We start from the raw sequence: 21971 nt of genomic DNA, 5'->3' as shown, positions 1-21971 counted from the left end.
CGACCGTTCCTGTCAACGTGGCGGCGGCGTTTTGCTGGGTGTCAGACAAACGATACCTTCACGCCCGATACTTTTAACTAGTAGTGGCCTTGAGATGTGCTGGGTTTGCGCAAAACTGAGGGGTGTTGACGTTATTTTTGGGGTGTTTTACCGCCAGCTTTTTCCGGTTTTGTTCCTCTATTTTCTGATACTGTGCACGAAATGCTCTGCAAATTTCAGAACAACCCAATAATTATCTGTGGTGATTTTAATTTTCCCACCATTGACTGGTCAGTTCCTCATGCTAATCAATCGGAGCAAAAAGATTTCCTTGATACGTGTCTGAAGTTCGGTCTTTGCCAAATGGTATGCGAACCTACCCGTATAAGTGCTACAACTGCTGCCACTTTGGATTTGATATTTTGTACTGATCCAAATTCTTTTGAATCTGTATCTTGCATTGCTTCTCTTAGTGATCATGAAGTCGTTTTTGCCCCCTTGACCATTTCTTCTCTTCAGAGGAAGACTGTTCAAAAAAGATTCTGCTGTACGATAAAGCTAACTTTGAGGCTATAAACACAGAGCTAGCTAATTTTTACACAGACTTCATGGTGGGGTTTTCCGGGCGTTCTGTCGATGAAAATTGGTCGCCATACAAGGCAAAACTAATGTCGATTAATAACTCACATATACCATCAATTATCATACGATCTTCCAAGAATAATTCATGGTTCAACAGCTCACTCAGGAAACTCTCTAGAAAAAAAAAGCGCCTTTTTCGCCAGGCTAGAAAGACCAAAAGCGCCGACACCATTCTAGAATACCATAACTGCGTGAGGGAGTACAAGGCCGAACTCAGGACAGCCAAACACGATTTCTTTTCCGATGAACTTCCCAGATTGTTGTCCACTGACCCGAGAAAGTTCTGGAGGATAATCAAACCCAAAAGCACAGAACCAATTTCTCTGACGGATGAGCACGGCACACCTTTACCAGATGAGATAAGTTGCGACCTTTTCAATCGTGCTTTTGTCAATGTTTTCGTCAACGATGCTGGTGTACAACCTTCAAGACTGTCTCACAATGACCGTGTTCCAATGCACAACATCACCATATCTGTTGAAGGCATCATTAACATTATCGACAAACTGAAGATATCATCATCATGTGGACTAGATAGAATTAACTCCAAAATCCTTAAAAATACAAGTTTACATCAGCCATCTTTCTATCACAAATATTCACACAGTTCCTAAATTCAGGTGTCGTACCTCATGACTGGCACTTGGCTATGATTATTCCTATGTTCAAGAAAGGTGACAGGTCATCTCCGCTCAATTACCGTCCTATTCCACTGACTAGTGTGCCTTGTAAAGTACTTGAACACGTCATTTTCTCTGCGTTGTCTTCCCACCTCGAATCTAATCACTTCTTCTACGACTACCAACACGGGTTTCGGAAGAACTTCTCGTGTGACACGCAGCTATCACCCTCCTTCATGACCTACAGATCAACATGGATTCCAACATCGAAACCGACGCCATCTTTCTAGATATCTCGAAAGCGTTCGATACTGTGAGTCATTCATCGTTGCTTTACAAACTAACTTTACTCAACTTAGACCCAAATGTATTTGCGTGGATTAGAAGCTACCTGACCGGTCGCTCACAAGCTACGTTAAGTAGCAACTCTCTCTCTTCTCTTCTACCTGTGTCCTCTGGCGTACCTCAAGGGTCCGTCATAGGTCCCCTCCTTTTTCTCATATTTATTAATGATATGCCTAATAACGTATCGTCATGCGTTCGACTCTTCGCCGATGACTGTGTCATTTATCGCGCCATTTCTTCCTCTGCCGATACTGTCCTCCTACAGCATGACTTAGACGCAATTAACGCATGGTGCTCGACCTGGCTTCTCTCATTAAATGTCTCCAAATGTGCTCATATCACATTCATACGGTCTCAGCCACACTTGGTTCGTAGTTACATCCTAGGGACGTCGCCAGTCAGTAAACTTTTCTCGTATAAATATCTCGGCGCACACGTCACTAGCAACCTCTCTTGGTCGCACCATATTAACGCTATTACTAATGAAGCGAACCGATGTCTCGGGTAACTTCGTCGTAACTTGAAGTCAGCACCTAGTTCGGTTAAACACCAGGCGTTTACTACATTGGTCAGGCCGAAGCTCGAATATTGCTCGTCTGTCTGGGATCCTCACTACGCCAACTTAACCAGTCTTCTTGAATCCGTACAAAACCGAGCCGCTCGATTCATCACAAATACTTATTCGTTTCCTTCCAGTGTATCATCCCTTAAACACTCTCTCCAATTGCCGGAACTCTCTACACGCCGAAGATATTTCCGTCTTTGTCTCTTTTTCAAATTCTTACACAATCCCCAATGCACCCTAACTTCATACAACCTGCCTCGTACATTTCCGCCAGAGTAGACCATACCTTAAAAGTCACCCGACTCCGGTGTAGATCCCTTCATTTTTCGTATTCGTTTTTCCCATGGACCATAACCGAATGGAACTCTCTTCCCCAGGCGCTGGTCACCATTACACATTTTGAAACCTTCAAGAATACACGTTCTCAATACCTAGGTTTGTAAACGTTAGGTTCATTTTTTATGATTTCTCATATTGTAGCACTTTGCTCTCATTGTACTCACTGTAAATGTCTTGTTGCTTTGATGTGTTTTTCCTCTTTTTTGCCTTCCCTCCCTCATGTAACGCCCGCAGGGCCTCTGAGGTACAACCATAAATAAATAAATAATATAATTCTTTAGAATGAACGTGTTACCTATTAGCATTATTATTCTGCTTTCTACAACATACAATGTCGTTGTAATATAACACGACATATGAATATTACTACTCTTCCCCGGCTGCCGCAGATGCCGCTGTCGGATGACTTTCGACATTCGCGGTGCCGATTTGCAGGGCGCCTATTACCCGTTTTTTTGATAAATTTTGTAATGCAGATTCACATCCATACACTTCTCTCTCATTTATACGGCGTCATTTAAGCTTGGTGTCACAGTCCCAGGAGGACACCTTCGTAGCCTTCAGTTTGTGCGCCAATGGATATTAAAGACATTGCGTTAAAGAGTACAGAGCACACTGCGAAAAACAGAGAGCCGCAGTCAATCATGGAGTGAATGATAAGGGCACAGACAACGTGAATGCACAGACAAAATTCGTTTCATACCGTATGTATAAAAAATCTTTGAGGAACCGTTCTGGATACTGCGTGGGCTGGATGACATGAGCGAAACAGTCGCGCAAGACCTGAGGACGAAAGAGAAAGAAATCCAATAAACTTTTGGCACGTACCTCCTCTCTATTTTACTATTTCGTCCCACAGTAGTGGATTTGCTGAAGTTCCACAGATCATTTAAATTGGTCTCAGGAACAAATTTCGCTTATCGTTGAATATGGACGTAAATTATTGTTGCCCATGACGTTTTTATGATATAAGTAAAATTATTGTTCTGATTTCACCGCTTCCAGTGGACCCGCTAACTCGGAACAGTACGCCTCGTGCTTCGCCGTGTCTCCAGAGGATCACTAATAAAATGCATTAGGTACACATACACTTTGTACGGTCATCGGGCACCTCTTTGTAAGCACCGTTCTGTAATACTTTAGCAACACAATCTCGTACGCACGGAAACTATGTGTGCCATGTTTTTTTTAGGATTGTAGTTAAAACCGCCAAAGGGAGTGAGAGTGAATATCAACCCGAAACTTTATGTTGATCGGTATGCTTGTAACTTGTAATGTTGAAATCCGCAAAAAATAACAAATACTCGCTTTCAATCTCCGTACTTTTTTAAAATCAAATTTGAAAGATCGAATGTCCAGGGAGCTGGTGAGCAACTACCAGGAAGTACCAGGTACACAAATTACCTTAACTACATTATTGAGTACTTGTACTTTAAGTACATTTCAAATCGTGTACTTTGTGCAGTACTTAGCTATAAGAAATGTACCCTACTAAAAGTGCTACAACTACTACAACAAAACGAGAACGGGCAGATCTACCTGTGCGACTTCGTCCTCTTGTCATCATTTGAGCGCCTTTAGTAGTATGCAGCACCAGTTTCAGTCTGACATTTCACCAAAAACGATTTTCTTTTTGTTTAAGGAGCATGAGCAGCATGACACCGCAATGACAAGGGCAATGAGCACAGACCGACATCGAAGAATCGTGCAGCTAAGATGTTAATTAGTGCCATCGGCTTTTTCGACACGGCGTATCACCTTACGAGGCAATCGTCATTTTCTTTGTTTCGAGTCTGTGAATTTTGAGACGGGAAATATCCAGACCCTTTTAAATAATCATACGCAATGAATAAGAACCAAGTGCTGCTAACCTGCCCTACGGTATTGCAACGTACTTACTATTCCAGTTTAATAATAATAATAAAAAAAGAAAACACGGCATATTTAATGCAGACGCGGGACGCAGTGCACTTTTGCAAGTGCTCTGCAGTTCTGACCCAATCTTCTATCCGGGTTGTAACCCTCCAGTAGATCACAAAATAACTATAGAGCATTCTCCTAAGCTAAATCGCAACGCAAAGCTTTCAAACTCCATAAAGACCAAGCAGAAGTTAGGCAACTGTCGTGTGTAGCAGACGACTAAGTCACGTGCGCATGTGCATGGCGTCATTACCCCGGCATACTCTGCTTCTGAGCAGCGCAGAATTATCACCTGATTTCCGCTACTCTGGCCTAGTCTCGCTATTCACCCTGCTAGAGTTACTCAGTGCGGCCAGAGTTGAAACAGAAAACGTGTCCAAATAATGTTATACGTACGCAAGACCCAGCTTCGTCGCAAACGTTAACATCAAGGAAGATTCGGTACTGCAAGTTCTCAAACATCTGCGTAAGAGAAGCAATAATTAGTTTTGCTTGTTGACAGTAACATGGAGAAATTTTCTGAATTAAATGAATTGTGAAAGCAGCTTAATGAAAAAAGCGGTAAAGCATGTGGAGACCTGCGGCGTCGCCACCGGTTGGCCACCACGATATTGCTGTTATGAGAGGGCGCCGCCGCCGGGGAGTGGCGAGGAGGAGCCAGGGGGAGAGGGACAGGAAGCAGGTAAAAAGGGAGCGCGACGGGGTTAGAGGAGTTGGGAGACACAACGGAACGTTGACCTGGAAGCGACTGAATTAACGCGACAGAGCAAGTAAACAACTCTATGGTCAACGTTTCGGAGGAGCCTCCGCTGAAACGTTTACCAAAGAGGTTGTTTAATCCACTCGCTCAAAATTAATTAATTAATTAACTCGTTTAATTCCCCCTTAAAATTGTAATAAATTTCTGATGTTTTAATTCACTCTAAACTTCCGCCCAAGTCTTGTTTTTCTCTTTCACCTATATATATATATATATATTAGGAGCTTATGAGGGCGGTTGACCACGAGAATGAAATAAGCACGAAAAATCAGAAGACGACAAAGAGCTTACAGGAAAACACAAAGCGGAGTTTATTAACACATATAGGGATAGGGGTCGACGTTTCGGCAGTCAGCGCCGCCTATGCTGTCCCGTCGAAGGCAGCGCTGACTGCCGAAACGTCGCCCCCTACCCCTATATGTGTTAATAAACTCCCCTTTGTGTTTTCCTGTAAGCTTTGTCGTCTTCTTCTGATTTTTCGTGCTTATATATATATATATATATATATAAGAGAAAAACGAGACTTGGGCGGAAGTATATATATATATAGTTGAAATAAATGGGAGACAGAAGACGAAAGTAGGGGAAGTAACAAAAAAGGGGTTTAATAAAAACTTAAAAATCATAAAAGTTAGGGAGGATGTCTACGTTACGGCGGAAGTTCCGCCTTCTTCGGGACAAAAGAGCTAAATGTGGCCACGAGGCTGATAAGGGGCTTGAGAATGACGTGGTCGGTTGGGGGAAATTCCCGCCACCTGGCGGTTGTCAATTGGGGAAATTCCAGAGCGTTTCTGTGTCAGGTCCAGGAGTGGGGTCATCGTCCTTGTGGGTCAGTGGGGACCTTGATCTGGCTGAAACGAGAAAAGGCAACAGGGTCTTATCTAGATTGTTAGACTTCTTATTGTTGACAGCATGCCAGTGTCCTCGTTAATGGCCGATCGGAATTTGTAAATTAGGTAAGATTCCCGTTGTTCCCGGGAGCGGTCGGAGGTAAAGTTCGACTGGAGAATAAAAACTGAGGCTTCGTTGATTGAATGTTCTGGTTGTTTGAAATGGCGTGAGACTGGGAGATTAGGTTTCTTGGTAACATCCGATCGGTGATTGTTGAATCTAATTCGGAAAGAAGTTTTTGTCTGACCCACGTATTGGGCCCGGCATGTGTTGCATTGGATTAGATAGATAACGTTGCATGAGTTACAGTCTACGTCTGCGTTGATCTTGACGGTAAAGTTGGAATTCGTACTTCTGACCGTTTGTGCGGTCTGCATTAACTTGCAAATCTGGCATCTCTTGCCATTACATGGATGACAGCCCGCCGGAGGGCTAGTGGGTTCGCCTACTTTAGAGCGGACCAAGCTATCTTGTAAGTTACGTGTACGTCTGTAAGCGACGCGTGGTGGATTAGGAAATATGTTTTTCGTGCGTTCGGACTGGAGAAGGATACTGTGGTGGCGGCTAAGTATGTTGTTAATGTTTGGGATATTTATATATATATACAACATACTTAGCCGCCACCACAGTATCCTTCTCCAGTCAGAACGCACGAAAAACATATTTCCTAATCCACCACGCGTCGCTTACAGACGTACACGTAACTTACAAGATAGCTTGGTCCGCTCTAAAGTAGGCGAACCCACTAGCCCTCCGGCGGGCTGTCATCCATGTAATGGCAAGAGATGCCAGATTTGCAAGTTAATGCAGACCGCACAAACGGTCAGAAGTACGAATTCCAACTTTACCGTCAAGATCAACGCAGACGTAGACTGTAACTCATGCAACGTTATCTATCTAATCCAATGCAACACATGCCGGGCCCAATACGTGGGTCAGACAAAAACTTCTTTCCGAATTAGATTCAACGATCACCGATCGGATGTTACCAAGAAACCTAATCTCCCAGTCTCACGCCATTTCAAACAACCAGAACATTCAATCAACGAAGCCTCAGTTTTTATTCTCCAGTCGAACTTTACCTCCGACCGCTCCCGGGAACAACGGGAATCTTACCTAATTTACAAATTCCGATCGGCCATTAACGAGGACACTGGCATGCTGTCAACAATAAGAAGTCTAACAATCTAGATAAGACCCTGTTGCCTTTTTTCGTTTCAGCCAGATCAAGGTCCCCACTGACCCACAAGGACGATGACCCCACTCCTGGACCTGACACAGAAACGCTCTGGAATTTCCCCAATTGACAACCGCCAGGTGGCGGGAATTTCCCCCAACCGACCACGTCATTCTCAAGCCCCTTATCAGCCTCGTGGCCACATTTAGCTCTTTTGTCCCGAAGAAGGCGGAGCTTCCGCCGTAACGTAGACTTCCTCCCTAACTTTTATGATTTTTAAGTTTTAATAAACCCCTTTTTTGTTACTTCCCCTACTTTCGTCTTCTGTCTCCCATTTATTTCAACTATAATTACGTAGCCGTCCGATCGAACTCCAACTTTTCAAGATATATATATATATATATATATATTATATATATATAGGGTGAGGTAAATGGATTATCAAACGGCCACGAAGTTTTACAGAAGTTAAAAAAAAGACGCGGAAACAGATTTTAGGAAAGTTACAAACACTAGTTTATTACATAGGGAGACGTTAAAAAGTAAAATGGGCAAGGGGTCGACGTTTCGACAGTGGCACTGTCTTCGTCAGGACAAAAAGTCCTTTGTCTTTTTGTCTGGGAGGATGACTGAGCACTCAATGCCACAGTCCTTGCCAGCGAATTATAATGAGGGGAAAAAAGCCATGAAAGAAACAAGTAAATTATACTAGACGTGTTTGAAATTCAAAATCACAGATTAAGATGGCTTCTATGGCTGCACGCAGAGAAACAGATACTCATGGAACGATGCGACAGCACCAGATCTGTAATTTTGTATTTCAAACAGGTCTAGTATAATTTACTTGTTTCTTTAATGGCTTTTTTGCCCTCATTATAATTCACTGGCTTGCACTGTGGCATCGAGGAGTGCTCAGTCACCCTCCCAGGTTTATATTGCTCGCTGAGCGACCCCTGGTTTGCCGATTCGGAACGATGCGCAGCTACCCAGAGCTGACGAGCCGCAAACACGGCGAAACACGTGTCCTCTGGTGCTGTCGCATCGTTCCATGAGCATCTGTTTCTCTGCGTGCAGCCATAGAAGCCATCTTAATCTGTAATTTTGAATTTCAAACAGGCCTAGTATAATTTACTTGTTTCTTTAATGGCTTTTCCTCCTCATTATAATTCGCTGGCTTGCACTGTGGAATTGAGGAGTGCTCAGTCACCCTCCCAGGTTTATATCGCTCGCTGAGCGACCCCTGGTTTGCCAATTCCGAACGATGCGCAGCTACCCAGAGCTGACGAGCCGCAAACACGGCGAAACACGTGTCCTCAGGTGCTGTCGAATCGTTCCATGAGTATCTGTTTCTCTGCGTGCAGCCATAGAGGCCATCTTAATCTGTAATTTTGAATTTCAAACACGTCTAGTATAATTTACTTGTTTCTTTACTGGCTTTCCCCCTCATTATAATTCACTGGCTTGCACTGTGGCATTGAGGAGTGCTCAGTCACCCTCCCAGGTTTATATCGCTCGCTGAGCGACCCCTGGTTTGCCAATTCCGAACGATGCGCAACTACCCAGGGGCGCGTTGCTGGCGAGCTCAGGGTGTCTGCATTCGGCAGTGTTTCTATGACAACGTGCCTATGACGTGACCTATTTCGACACTTGCACTCGAAATGCTGTTGCTGGCCATGCCGTTGCCGTCATGCCGACGCGAGGAAGTCGGCACGGAATGACGATAGCTTAGTGACGGTAAATCTCTCGTCATTCACACAAGCATCGGCATCAACATGGCGGATATCTACTTGTTCCTCGCTGATGCTGGCGTATGCGAAGATGAAAGGGCACGCGTCTTTCGCAGACACCGTGACGCCTTTACAGCGCTAGACGAGGAGCAGTTTATTGCCAAGTTCCGCCTCTGCAAGGACGCAGCCAGAGAGGTTTGCGACGCTGTCGCAGGGGATCTGCAAAGACGTATGTACTCTCATGTTCACTTTAGAATTGGAAGCAACGTATGATCTCTCATCGTACGTCCCGTTTACGAGATATAGCATTGTTTGAAACAGGGTTTTCTGCAGGGCTTCTTAATACCGTTCGTATCGCGTCTGCATCGTACAGTGTGAAGTGTGAGTCTTACATCGTGTGTACATCGGCTGTGCACGCCTAGAACCCATGCTCTAAACATCCCCTTAGTTCAATGTTTGTAAACAGCGTAACTGGATATTATAATCTCACAACGAAAGACCTCAACTTTGGTAGCGTAAACGAAGGAACAAACCGGCTCGAATAACTATTTATTTATGTGTACGAGTTGAAACCAGTGATGTAATACAAGCGTATGTGATCATACTTTAATAGTAAAATGTAATGACCAGTCTTCAATTGTATTGTACTATTTCACTAACTTCATTGGCTGAGCTCTGTTATGGGGAGAAGGAATGGGAAAAGAAAATGAAGTGCCTGTCGGTCAGCTGCTGTTTCACGGTTTCAGGGAAGCTCTCTGTAGCCCCCATACCAGGGATTTCCCTACACCCCCCAGGGGGGGTGTACACCCTCCCTGGATTTTTGCAACCCCCCCCCCCCTGAAATTGCTCAGGTGACCCCACCCAGCTCGACCATGTAGTGAGTCCGGCGCAGCGAATTACATCCTGTACTGTCAAGCTTTTGCTGTATGACCACAGTCATGCAGATGATCGTACCATGCATTTGTCCAAAATCATTTGAAAGTAACTGTCAAATACATATATTGCGCACATATACGAGCAAGAATGCGTGCGGGCACGCACACTCAATGTGGATCATTAAGAACCATTTGCGCCCAACTCAGTCAAGCGAGCTGTTCTGCTTTTTTTCGTCTAAGGTTTCCTCCGTTGGTTGCTAGGTTCTCATTGAGTTCGTGAGACAGGGTGCTAGTCTTTTTCCTTTGTCGGTCATGCGATTATGCATTATGTTAAAATTCCCTTCATAATGAATCTGTATTCTAATGTACTGTGTTCTAACGTAATAACATGTACAAATAAAACGGGAAAGTTGTGCAGATGTCGCTATTGTGCTACAATTCCTTCTGTGTCTAAGAAAACTTCTGTAAGTGGAATTTTCACCAAGCATACCCCCCTTCCCCCTTGAAAGGTCGGCACAGTGAATTTCTGGGGAAATCACTGCCCCATACTTACCTCTCGGATTCATTTATAAACAGAGTTCCTTTGAGTGAACGTTTCACTCTGCTTCACACCTCTTGGATTTCCTATCTTGTTTTGCAGAGGTCGGTTTGCCCGATTGCATCAGACTTTTGCAATGGGCGAGCTTGTTTTCTCAGTTATGGTCTCAGTACGGTTAATAACTCTGTGTTACACAGATATAGTACACAGGCCTAAAGTACCGATACACCTATAGGCTATACCCCTATGTATGTGCACTTATGGAAATATTATGTCCATTTACAGCACAGCAATGGCGCAGCACCACTCTACCAGTTGCGCAAAGGGTGCTTATGGCACTTAGATTTTACGCAACTGGTGCGTTTCTTAGCAACATCGCAGAGGAGGAAGACTTCCTTACGAGCAAGCGACCAGTGTCGGAGTCCATTCATGATGTCAGCACTGCAATCATCCGTAACCTTGCCCCGCGATACCTGAAGTTTCCCATGTCACCCGAGGAAAAGTTGAGGGTAAAACGAGGCTTTTACGAGATTGCAGGTCTGCCTGGCTGCCTTGGTACGTCAACGTGACTTTACAGCATAATGTTGTATTCTAAAACATGTAAAACTTATGCTTACCGACCACATTCTAACTTTTCAGGCGCAATTGATGGGACAGCGATTTCAATAATGGCTCCAAGCAGGACAGACCAACGTTTTGTGGATGGTAACTATTACTGCCACAAGGGATACCATGCCATCAACGTGCTTGGGGTAAGGTAGATTTCATATACGATAGCTTAGCATACATATTCCTCTTTCATATCCATAAAATTTTAACAAGTGTCGGACGCTACTCGCCGCATCCTTTACCTAAATGCATGCTACCCAGGGAGCTGCCACGATTCATTTATATGGAGTTTGTGTGACCTCCGTCGCCAGGCTCCTCAACTGTTTGCAGATGGCGAATGGCTTTTAGGCAAGTATACATTCCACTCCTGCGAGAGAAGAAACAGTAAAGCAAAATATTTCCACATTTGTTTGCGTGGTAAGCAGTTATCTGCGCAAGACTGTGTACTGAAAAAAAGAAAAACACCTTCAGCAGAAAGCTGCTCACTATGCTGCTAGTAAACTAGTGCTTGCTTCAGAAGCGCAAGTGCTAGTGGTTAGATTGTACTAGCCACGTAATCAGGTTTCATTCATCGGGAGTAGCAAGCCCATAGGTCTGGGCTTTCCCATCATGCCATCACCTTTCCCCGTCATCGAACAAAGAAATCTGTGTCCCACCCTGATGTAACGTGATCTTCAAGTGGAGTACGACAAGTGATTGTGTCGAGAGTGTACAAATATGACTATAATCACATATAATGCATGTCTATAATCACTGTTCTACCTACCCTTCCGACATGTAACGTTTTAGAAAATGTTTATCTGTGGTTAATAATTGATACAAGCAACTTATGTATTTACAATAACATAGTTATATGTCATTCAACATTGTCAATCAATGGTGTTGCATCATAGCTGTGCAACACCATTGCACAACTATGGTGTTTTCTGGGCAGCATGTGTACAGAAGTCAGTGCTAGAAATTTTCACTCACTCATGCTCACTACGTTCTCAGTTCATTTGCACATCTGCTCACAAAAAAGAGGGCCGATAAAATAAAGGGGAGCATGAGTAACAGATTATTCATTAGAAGGCCTTTCAGAAAATTAGGGGCGATGTATGCAAAATGCTGTGCGCCTGCCTCGAAATTTCACTGTCACTGACAATCACTGACAAAAAAATGACCCAATTCAAACGAAATTGGGGTTTCAATTTATGAGAGTTTGCTATGCCGAAAGAGAAAATAGAATTGCATTTTAAGAGACATTACGAGAAGTGATGTTAATGTTTATTGAAATTTAGATGTATCCAAAATGCTGTACACAGGTGAAATGTATGTCCTGGATGCCCTCGCACATATGACAAATCTAGGATGATAACTAAAATATGGTGTGCACACAATGTGTTTGTCACGAAGCAAGAAATATTGAAAGTACACTATATACATATATACACTATATACACATGTTGCCATGCAGCTGTATGATCACATAGGACGTGTCTTCAGTTTTCTGCTCTTTATTTTCCCTCAGGTGACCTCGGCTATCCTCTTGAGCCCTGGCTCATGACCCCAGTTCGCAGCCCTGCAACGAGTAGCGAGGAAGCATACAATGAAGCCCATCGTAAAACAAGGGTCCGAGTTGAGCAAACATTTGGTGTTCTGAAAATGAGGTCCAGATGCCTGCAGCGATACAGGACACTACACTTCTCACCGGATCGGGCCTCCAACATAATAACAGCATGTGGAATTCTGCACAACATGTGCCACAAATACAACACTCCTGAGCCAGCATATGAGGAAGAACCAGAGAACTATGAGGATAACAGTGCAGGAGCGTTGGATATAGACATCGACGAAGCCGATGATTTATCTGTTGTAACCAGGGGACTGTCTAGAAGGAGCCAGATAATAAGGCAATATTTCTGATGCTTTACAATTTCTTCCATTTTCAGTGCTGTTAAAATATTCAGTATTGTAAATATGCTGGTGATTTCACCTTTGTAAGTAGCTTCTGGAGTAACTAGGCCTGCAAGTACTGTAATTTCACACGTATTAGCCGTGGCTTATGCGCGATTTTTTTCTCTCACGGACGCTCCGCGGCTTATCCACCGGTGTGGCTTATCTGATGACTATTTTTTCCTGGCATCTTCCCCATACGTCGGTTTTAATGAAAGGGCCGACAATGTCTCTGGACTAGTTCTGCCCCGCCGATGCACGAACAGGGACGGGTCCACATTCGAGTAGATTGATCTTCCTAGTGCATTCCTCCAAGCAGCTTTAACGAAAGTGGTGACAGTGATTCACGTCTACTGCAAGACCACTGACCCGTCAATCCATGAAAAACGCCAAACAAGGGCACAATCCGATATTTGTAAAACTCTAGAGCTGACCTCCTTTGTTGAACACTATGCCGACTTGGAGTATGGACCACAGGGTTTATGGCCGCCTTTATGGTTTCGTTTGTCGCACAAATGAGTCGTCTCGTATTGCCCGCGCCTTATCTGCCAGTGCAGCTTATCCGCCAGAAAAATTTCAAAACGTTCCTAAGAACGCGTCCTGCGGCTAATCTGCGGTGCGGCTTATACGTGTGAAATTACGGTATATGTAATATTTTATGTTTCATGTAATGCAACAAAATCGAGAGAGAGAGAGAGAGATACATGATGACAATGATATCGAGTTATCCACGTTGTGTGAGGTTTCTGAATAACAGCACGGTGGCATTGCAGTCATATCTAGCGAGAGAATGTTCTCACTTAAAGTGTGTCAGTTTGTTCTGCAAGTTCACATTTAATGCTCCTGAATGGTTTTCTGCCTTGTTTAAACATATATCAAGTATTCACAACATGCGTGTTCCTTTCTGCGTTGCTTTATTTCTGCTTGCACGTTTTACTTTGCACTAAGGTTATAAAGATTTTCTTCCAGTTTTTTAAAATGTTAGCTTCAGTCCTCTCTTCTCTGGTTATGACTGTTTCCCTCATATTCATTTCAGTGTCGAAAATCAGCACTTGCACAGGCCGTGCTGATAGCTATTTTGTAGCAACGATGTTTCACTCACCCAAGGTGAGCACACAACATACTAGAATACCTGCCGGACTATGGCACATTTTGTTGCCTCATTCTCTCCAGCTTCAGCCTGTAGTACTCGCTGATGGGTGTCATTGCCTATATGAGAAAGCAAAAAAACAAATTTGCAATTAAGATGTAATGGAGGAATAATTCAACGGTGATCTCATTTTTGGGACGTGTAGCAACATAAGAAGGCCCCTTTTCGCCATGGGGGCCACCCCCACTGTCCACATAGCATTTAATTGCTGTCACTAAAGCACCACACAATTATCATGTTTATGAGGAGAAAACAAACAGATCGCACTGGGTGAAACTTAACTTTGAAGCTTACATTAACTACTAACCTTACAGTGAAAATGTATGTATAAGACTATTGCGAAGCAAGTACAAGAGAAAAAAAAATATGAAGAACGCTGGAGTGCAATATAAACCAGGTCATTCATTATGGTCAACATTCTATAGCGCATAACATGTACATTTTCGCATCACTTAGTTTGAGACTGTGTGCGAGAGTGCGTATGTGTGTTTCTTCACGTTGTGCATGCTCAAGTGTAAGTTCTAATTCTTGGTAACAGTTATTGTATATTTGTATGTAGTACCTCGGTGCCGTGCACGTGGAATCTATTAAATTTCCACTTTTCATTGGTGTTATGTCATTGCTTGTGCTTCTGCTGTTGTGTTACATGGATGCCTCAACTGGCCACATGTCATGACACGAGTGTCTTTGTTACATTACCTCGGTGAGTCGGTCAATGCGGTCAACAAGAGTTCTCTGAGCCGCTAAAATCTGCTGTGCAATGTTGATCGGCACCCTCCGCCTTCTGCGACGTTGAACCCGTGCTCCTGGCTGGCTGTTCGGGCGAGGTTGCACCATGCCACTGCTCCCCGCTGGTTCTGGAGCCTGTACAAAACAGCGTTACTACCTCTGCCTTCGTCTGTTGCAACACATGCCCACCATTGTAGGGGCTTCTGCTGATGCAGACTCTTCTTGCCGTACAGGGTCTTCTATTTCTGCAGGCTCTTCTGCTGGTGCTTGGGCACTCTGCTGGTAGCAAATGATATACTGGGTGTTTGCTCTAACGTATCCAGAAATTATATTTAAAGCGAGCGATAAAAAAACAAGCAAGTGGTACTTTTCTGCTACTTGAATAAGAAACAGGTATTGCTTCACTACTAGCACCTGTTTCTTAGTCAAGTAGCTGAAAAGTAGCGCTCGTTTCTCTTTTATCGCTCGCTTTAAATACAATTTCTGGACACGTTAGAGCAAACACCCTGTATACTGGCTCTATGTGTCTGGGTTGCACAGTAATATATAGCTTATATATTTTGGGTTCTTACAACGACGACGACATCCGTCAGTGTAACAGTCCCTTGTGGGGCAACATTGTGGCTGCCCGCAATACCGCCTAGGGTATCCCACCCCACAAGGGCCATGACCCTAGCATCTAGCCCCTGCAGGTTCGCAGCGACGTCCACCACGCGCGTTCCTCCTTCTTCTCCAGGCTCCGTCGTTGCGTTTACTGCCGTACCTGCCCCTCCACCAGTGCCCCCGATGTTGCAAATGTTGGTACCTCCAGCTCTTCCAAATGAGCTGCCATCCGGTGGCGTCCTTTTGGATGCCGCCTATCGCGTTAAGAGAGGCAGCAATTGCGTCCCATTTCGCTTTGCGCTGCTGCTTTGTCTCCCCAACCATGAAACTTCTGTTGTTGCAGAGTTCGGGGGACTGCTCCATGTAAGACAATAGCAGCAGCTTCTGAGCCTCCGACATCGACATGGTGACTGCAACGAAAATATTGTTCATGCGTGCTGGAAATGGTTTGTGACAATGTGTAAAACGGAGTTCAGTGATTTGTCTCACCTGAAATGTTTCCGTAAGACAGAAAGATCCTTCTGACAAAAAAGCGCCGAAGTAATAATCAAGCGTTGCCGCGCGCACGAAACTTAAGCTTAGCAGACGACACTGCTGCCTTGTGATTGGTTCGTCTGCATTGGTGGTGCAGAACCGTTGTATTTAGATCGTACGGTCATGTACTTTTATTTTCAGAACGATTTTAAAGCAATATAAATTACAAGCATTGTTCATTTTATGCTTTATAAGCGCAAATATTATTCGCTCGGGACCATCCGGTGTCGAGGCAGCGGATACAAAGCGGAGAGGAGGTATGAAATGCCGATGTGTCAATATCGCGTTGCTGGCCATCTTTCGTGTTTCGTCACTTGAGCAAGGAGAAAATCACGACCACGAATGCCGATGACGAGTCACGATGTCACTATTTCGCCAGCAACGCGCCCCAGAGCTGACGAGCCGCAAACACGGCGAAACACGTGTCGTCTGGTGCTGTCGCATCGTTCCATGAGTATCTACATATATATATATATATCTATAGATAGGGGAGAAAAGACACCAGAGACTGAAGTAGGGAGTAGGGGAAGTTATTTATTAAGCTGGCATTTAAACTAAGGGTCTGGGGAAGTCTACGTTTCGGCGGAAGCTCCGCCTTCTTCGGGACTGAGACGAAAATCTATGTACAAGGTCTTTTAAAAGGTTACAAAAGGTTACAAAGGTTACAAAGGTTACAAAGGTTACAAAGGTTACAAAAGGTTACACTTTTGTAACCTTTTAAAAGACCTTGTACATAGATTTTCGTCTCAGTCCCGAAGAAGGCGGAGCTTCCGCCGAAACGTAGACTTCCCCAGACCCTTAGTTTAAGTGCCAGCTTAATAAATAACTTCCCCTACTCCCTACTTCAGTCTCTGGTGTCTTTTCTCCCCTATCTATATTCAACATCCTGGTCGTTCGAACCTAAATTTTGTAGTATATATATATATATATATAGGTACTAACAAAACATGAGGCAGACAACGAAGATGTAGGAAGTAGAAAGAGGGGGAGTTATTTATTTACTAGTGGAAAGTTAAGGGGGAAGTCAACGTTGCGGCGGAAGCTCCGCCTTCGTCAGGACTGAAGAATGACAAATGACACTTGGAGTTTTATACAGTGCTACAATGACGTCACAATCGGGGGGTCCCGCCACCTGGCGGCCGTCAGCAGGTCAAGTACAAGGAAGTGGTTGAGTCATGTCCGGTGAAGAGGTCATAGTCCGGGAGGTGGGATGGAATCCAAGGGTTGTGGACTGTTGTTCTGCAAAGAAAAGGGGAACACGCAGCAGTACACTATCTAAGCAGATAAGTTTCTTATTGTTGACATTACACCGGGGTCCTCGTTTATGATAGATTGGAATTTGTAGATAAGGTAAGATTCGCGCTGTTCTCGGCACCGGTCGGAACTGAAGTTTGTTTCAAGAAGGAAAATTGAAACATCGTTAATTGAATGCCCTGGCTGGCTAAAATGGCGTGAAACTGAAAGATTCGGTTTTTTCGTCACGTCCGATCGGTGATTGTTAAATTTGATTCTGAATGCGGTTTTTGTCTGGCCCACGTACTGTGCTTGGCATGCGTTACATTGAAGGAGATAGATAACGTTGGACGAATTACAGTCTAGGTTTGCTCTAATTGTCACTCTGAAGTGAGAACTAGTACTTTCGGCTATGGTGGTGTTTTGCATTGATTTGCATATTTGACATCTGCGGCCTTCACATGGGTGACAACCCATTGGTGAATCATTTGGTTCGTTGATTTTAGAATGAACTAAGCTATCTAGCAGATTGCGTGCGCGCCTGTAGGTGACACGAGGTGCCTGCGGAAAAATTTCCTTTGTGCGCTCGGATTGCTGAAGTATGCTATAGTGTCTATAGCTATAGCTATAGCGTCTTGTAGTCTTACCTGAACATCTAGGAAGTTAACAGTTGCAGTTGAATACGTGTGGGTGAACTTAATAGTGGGATGAAATTGGTTGAGATCATTTATGAATTCTATGAGGTCCCTTTCTGAATGTGGCCAGATGATAAATATATCATCCAGGTAGCGTTTGTAAAGTGCCGGCTTTCGCTCACGTCACGTCGCGCCGTCACGTCGCCCACGTCACGTTTCGCTCATATATATATATATATATATATATATATATATATATGTATGTATATTTGTAAGTCAAACGTAGCCATGTCAGTACTGGACAGCTGTTTCGGCCTTGTTGGGCCATCATCAGCAGTACGCAGGCAGGCAACGTTTGAGCGGATGGCGTCAGAAGGTCACGTGGCACGTGATGCCTCCCGTCAGGGTCTCGTAAGACACCTCTGAAAGCCCAGTGCAAAGCCAGTCAAGTGCCGTGACTTGAGCGCTCTGCGACTTATCTGATGACTATTTTTCTCTGGTATTTTCCCTATACCCCGGTTTTAAGGAAATTGCCTATAGTGCCTCGTGTTTTCCGGAACAAAACCGCCCTGCTACTGTACGCACAAGGCGAATCAGGGGCTTCTAGACCCGTCGATCCACGAAAAAAAAAAAAACAAGGGTAAAATCCGATCCAGATCTAGATCTGCAACACTAGAACTGACCTCCTTTGTTGTGCACCATGCCGACCTCGCAGTATGTACCACATGGTTTATGGCCGTCTCTATGGTCTCCTTTGTCGGAAGACCCCTAGGAAGTGTTCATTAAACAGTCTGATACCGGGATGAAACGAGGTAAGCTAAGCGTCAGTCATTATTTGACGAGAAGGCAGCAGTCGTGGCCATCTGCATCGGCACGGCATCTCGACAGAAGCCACTGACACAGCTTTCAGCCTTAGTGATCCTATCTCTAGTATTCCCTATGTTAGCCTCCTTTGTGTCAAATAAGTGATAGCCGTTTTCACTGCATTAAAGCCACTATTGATTTTGTATCTGCATCCCTGGTTTACCGCACAGATCAGTCGCGTCGCATCGCCCGCGGCTTATCTGCATCTTTCAAAATGTTCCTAAAAACGGGTCCTGGGGATTATCAGCGGTGTGGATTATACGCGTGTAATTACAGTACTCGTTAAACTGGTGTCAATCGACATGGCATAGTTCTAGTATTAAACACTGCTTATTATCAGCAGTTAGGACGTACAGCACAATCATAAAGGTCTTTGATGTATGCTTGGCTTCCTTGGAAAGTGGTAAAAATTCGTGATGCTAGGGGTTTTACGGATTTTAATTAACGATACCAAACCCGCCAACCCACATGACCAGAATTCAGGGACACGACACATAAAGCCGGCTTCGCGGGATGGCAGACAGCCATGCAAGAAAGCCGACTTGACAGATTTGCACGAGGATGTGGCAGGAGGAAAAATTCGGGGAGGGACGAGGAGGAGAGATAAGAAAGAGAACTTTTAACGTCATCTGCACGGCAATAACACTGTGGGCACGCGGGGCACGCACGAGAGCTCGTGCTCAGGTAAAAAAAAAAAAAACGCAACGCGTGGCTCAGAATTGAAATATGCATCAAGCCTTTTCTGTTGGTTGAATTTCGTTGCGAAATAAAAAATCGCGCTATAGAAGTTCGTGCAGCGAAATGATTGGTCTGCGTGAGAAAGGCGAGATCTTAATGTTAATAATTGGTGGCGCCGACTATGATCATGAGCGACGCCACGGTAGATAGATTGGTCTATTTGTGAACAATTTCATGATGCAAATGCAGCTATGGCCTTAGTGTAACCTTTAGTGGAAATTAATACAGGGTGGTCCACCAACCATGATAGAAATTCATAGTAAAAAAACGTTGAACCCGGAGAGACATGCGGTCAAGAGATTTTTTTCTGACTATAAGTTTTGCCACGTATTGGAAACATTTTTATTTCATTTCAATTGACGGAAACCCGAGGAAACCTAACGTTTTCTTTGCGGAAATGGGTTCCCCGTGGTCATTTTACTCAGTATAGCACAAAATCCCATTCGTAATGCAATGACAATTGCCGAAATAAATTCGCCGAAAATCCGTGGAAATGAGCCCTTGGCTCCACCTCCTTTTTGACGGCCCGTAGTTTGAGTGCAAATCTTCGAAGAAAGAAGGTTACATTAACACGCCACACAAGGAGGGAAAGGGTCACAAGCCTTACCCACGGAACAAACACGCGCGGTGAGTGCGGTAATCAGAGCTATCTTATCAAAAATGAGGTCACCCGACGGCTTGTAACCTTTTCCCCCCTCGTGTGGCGTGTCAATGTAACCTCCTTTCTTCCCACACATGTGCTACACATGCGCACTCATGTGCTACACTCACAAGGAACATTATGAGCAAACCATGCTATCCCTTCAAATGCGCGTTTCTTATGATTAATAGCAACGCAGGTCACGTTGTGAGCGGATGTCTTTCATGTCCAATGTGGACACTTTTTGGGGATGCCCTAGTTTTCACGTAATTAAAGGATTAAGACACGCCAATGTATTCTGCCATGAAGCCAACACGGCGAAAACAAGTCTCTCAGAAAAAGAAGTGTGAGGTCTCGAGCTACCAATCCACTTGTGGACAATCGAGGAACCTTCTGCCGTCACGCCTAGATGTGGACACTTTTTTCAAACCCTCAGTACTAATGGATATTTTATGGAAAGCAGACTAAATGTATAGCTTCAATGGAGGGCATCGAGCTCGCAGGTTAAGCCAACTTTAAGAGTAGGTGTCCCGCAATTCTGGGAATGCATTTTAGCGTTATTCGACATGCTCTAGAAACATTGTCAGTGAAGATAACAGCGCTGTTCTACAATTACTGTGGTCGTTATGAGTACTCCACACATCACACGGCTGACTAAATATTTTATGAATGCCACCCTATAACTTGTATCAATGACATGTACCTATTATTTCATTCATCGTGCACGGCATTGCATTAGAAATGTGCATTCGATTCGGCATGCATTCCAAATGTAGCGCAAACAATGTCTACGTTCAGGTTCCGTCGTGCGATTCTCATCCGCTTGCTGTTTCGGTTTAGTACATGCAGTTGCCGTGTGCTCTTAAAGAAGCTATTGGTAGTCTGCCTAATCAAGGCAGTGCAAAAATATTCCACTCCACAGCATTAATAACTCTCGCTTACCATCTCCGCTCTGTTGACCTTTACAAGGGTAACCCCCTGGGCTTCCACTGCAAACTGGGCGGCATCCTTCGCTTCTTCACCGTTTGGATCAAGCAGGATGAATTCCCGTTCAGAATCCTCAGAGGCGCAAATTCCGTTAACTGCTAGCGTGAACGTTAGTAGAAGCACCGATATTTCTTGACGCGCCAAACTCATGGTATCGCACGTGAAACCTTTTTCCAATCTCTTTCTCTGAATCTCGCTCTTCGTATTCCAGTGAAGTGGACTAGAACACGAAGAATGTCTTATTCGTGGCTGCTAGGGCCGATGTATTCGAAAGTATGTTATTTCCATTGTTCTTTTCATGCGCTTGCATGCAGAAGGAGAGCACACCGTCGTACAATGAAAACCTTTTCGAAACGCCTCGTAAATTTTAAACTCAATACCAACAGCATAAATAAAGCTCATAACTCGTAGAAAGCTCGTAGGCGTCGAAAAAATAGGTTTCTAAGAGGTGCGTAGGATGCATCTACTGTGTGTTCTGCAAGAGTTTTATAACGTGTTGTCGAAGGCTTTAAAAACAAAGAAAGCATTTCTTGGAGTTTTGAGTCGGAGCAGCGTATTCAGCATTTTGTGGATCGTATTTGAATCGTTCAAACGTCGTTGAAAACGGCGTATGCACAATGAGTGTCTCACAAAAGTAACAGTATTCATACCCTGTCTTGAGCCTCGTCCTGTTCACCCGATGGCAGGGAGAAGGTTCCGACGATTGAATCAATGGCCGCGTTGAGTCGGGACACCTGCGCTCCGAGTGGAGTGACTCCATCAGGCCCCGGCAGGCGTCAGTGCTTAACGTTCCCATGAAACACTGAACTCTCTTCTAGCCACTTCCACTCGCAGAAATTTGCGCTCGAAAAACCGCGGGAAGGCGCCCGCCTGCTCTTTATCAGCCGGTGAACATGTACTCGTTTTTTTCATCGCACACTCACTATCCCAAATTGT

At 44.4% G+C, this 21971-nt stretch overlaps 3 protein-coding genes across 3 annotated transcripts; 1 reads left to right on the top strand and 2 right to left on the bottom strand.

Annotated features, from left to right (window-relative positions):
- Positions 1–3086: 3086 nt before the first annotated feature.
- LOC135386277 (uncharacterized) lies at positions 3087–21277 on the bottom strand. The gene is made up of 4 exons (XM_064616109.1): positions 20991–21277; positions 4807–4872; positions 3194–3273; positions 3087–3105 (listed from the first exon to the last, which is right to left on the bottom strand). The coding sequence occupies exons 1-4, from the start codon at positions 21183–21185 to the stop codon at positions 3087–3089; spliced, it is 360 nt and encodes a 119-aa protein (XP_064472179.1). The 5' UTR covers positions 21186–21277.
- On the top strand, positions 8923–11139 carry LOC135379126 (putative nuclease HARBI1). The gene is made up of 3 exons (XM_064612380.1): positions 8923–9194; positions 10664–10933; positions 11018–11139. The coding sequence occupies exons 1-3, from the start codon at positions 9011–9013 to the stop codon at positions 11137–11139; spliced, it is 576 nt and encodes a 191-aa protein (XP_064468450.1). The 5' UTR covers positions 8923–9010.
- On the bottom strand, positions 13957–15809 carry LOC135379106 (uncharacterized). Its single transcript, XM_064612361.1, has 5 exons — positions 15726–15809; positions 15374–15658; positions 14991–15077; positions 14772–14936; positions 13957–14131 (listed from the first exon to the last, which is right to left on the bottom strand). Exons 1-5 carry the CDS (start codon positions 15807–15809, stop codon positions 14063–14065), a joined length of 690 nt encoding a protein of 229 aa, XP_064468431.1. The 3' UTR covers positions 13957–14062.
- Positions 21278–21971: the final 694 nt, after the last annotated feature.

This window comes from Ornithodoros turicata, chromosome 1 (assembly GCF_037126465.1).
Source record: "Ornithodoros turicata isolate Travis chromosome 1, ASM3712646v1, whole genome shotgun sequence".
Lineage (NCBI taxonomy): Eukaryota > Metazoa > Arthropoda > Arachnida > Ixodida > Argasidae > Ornithodoros > Ornithodoros turicata.
The sequence above is the reverse complement of the archived record's forward strand: the minus strand, read 5'-3'. Positions and strand labels throughout refer to the sequence as shown.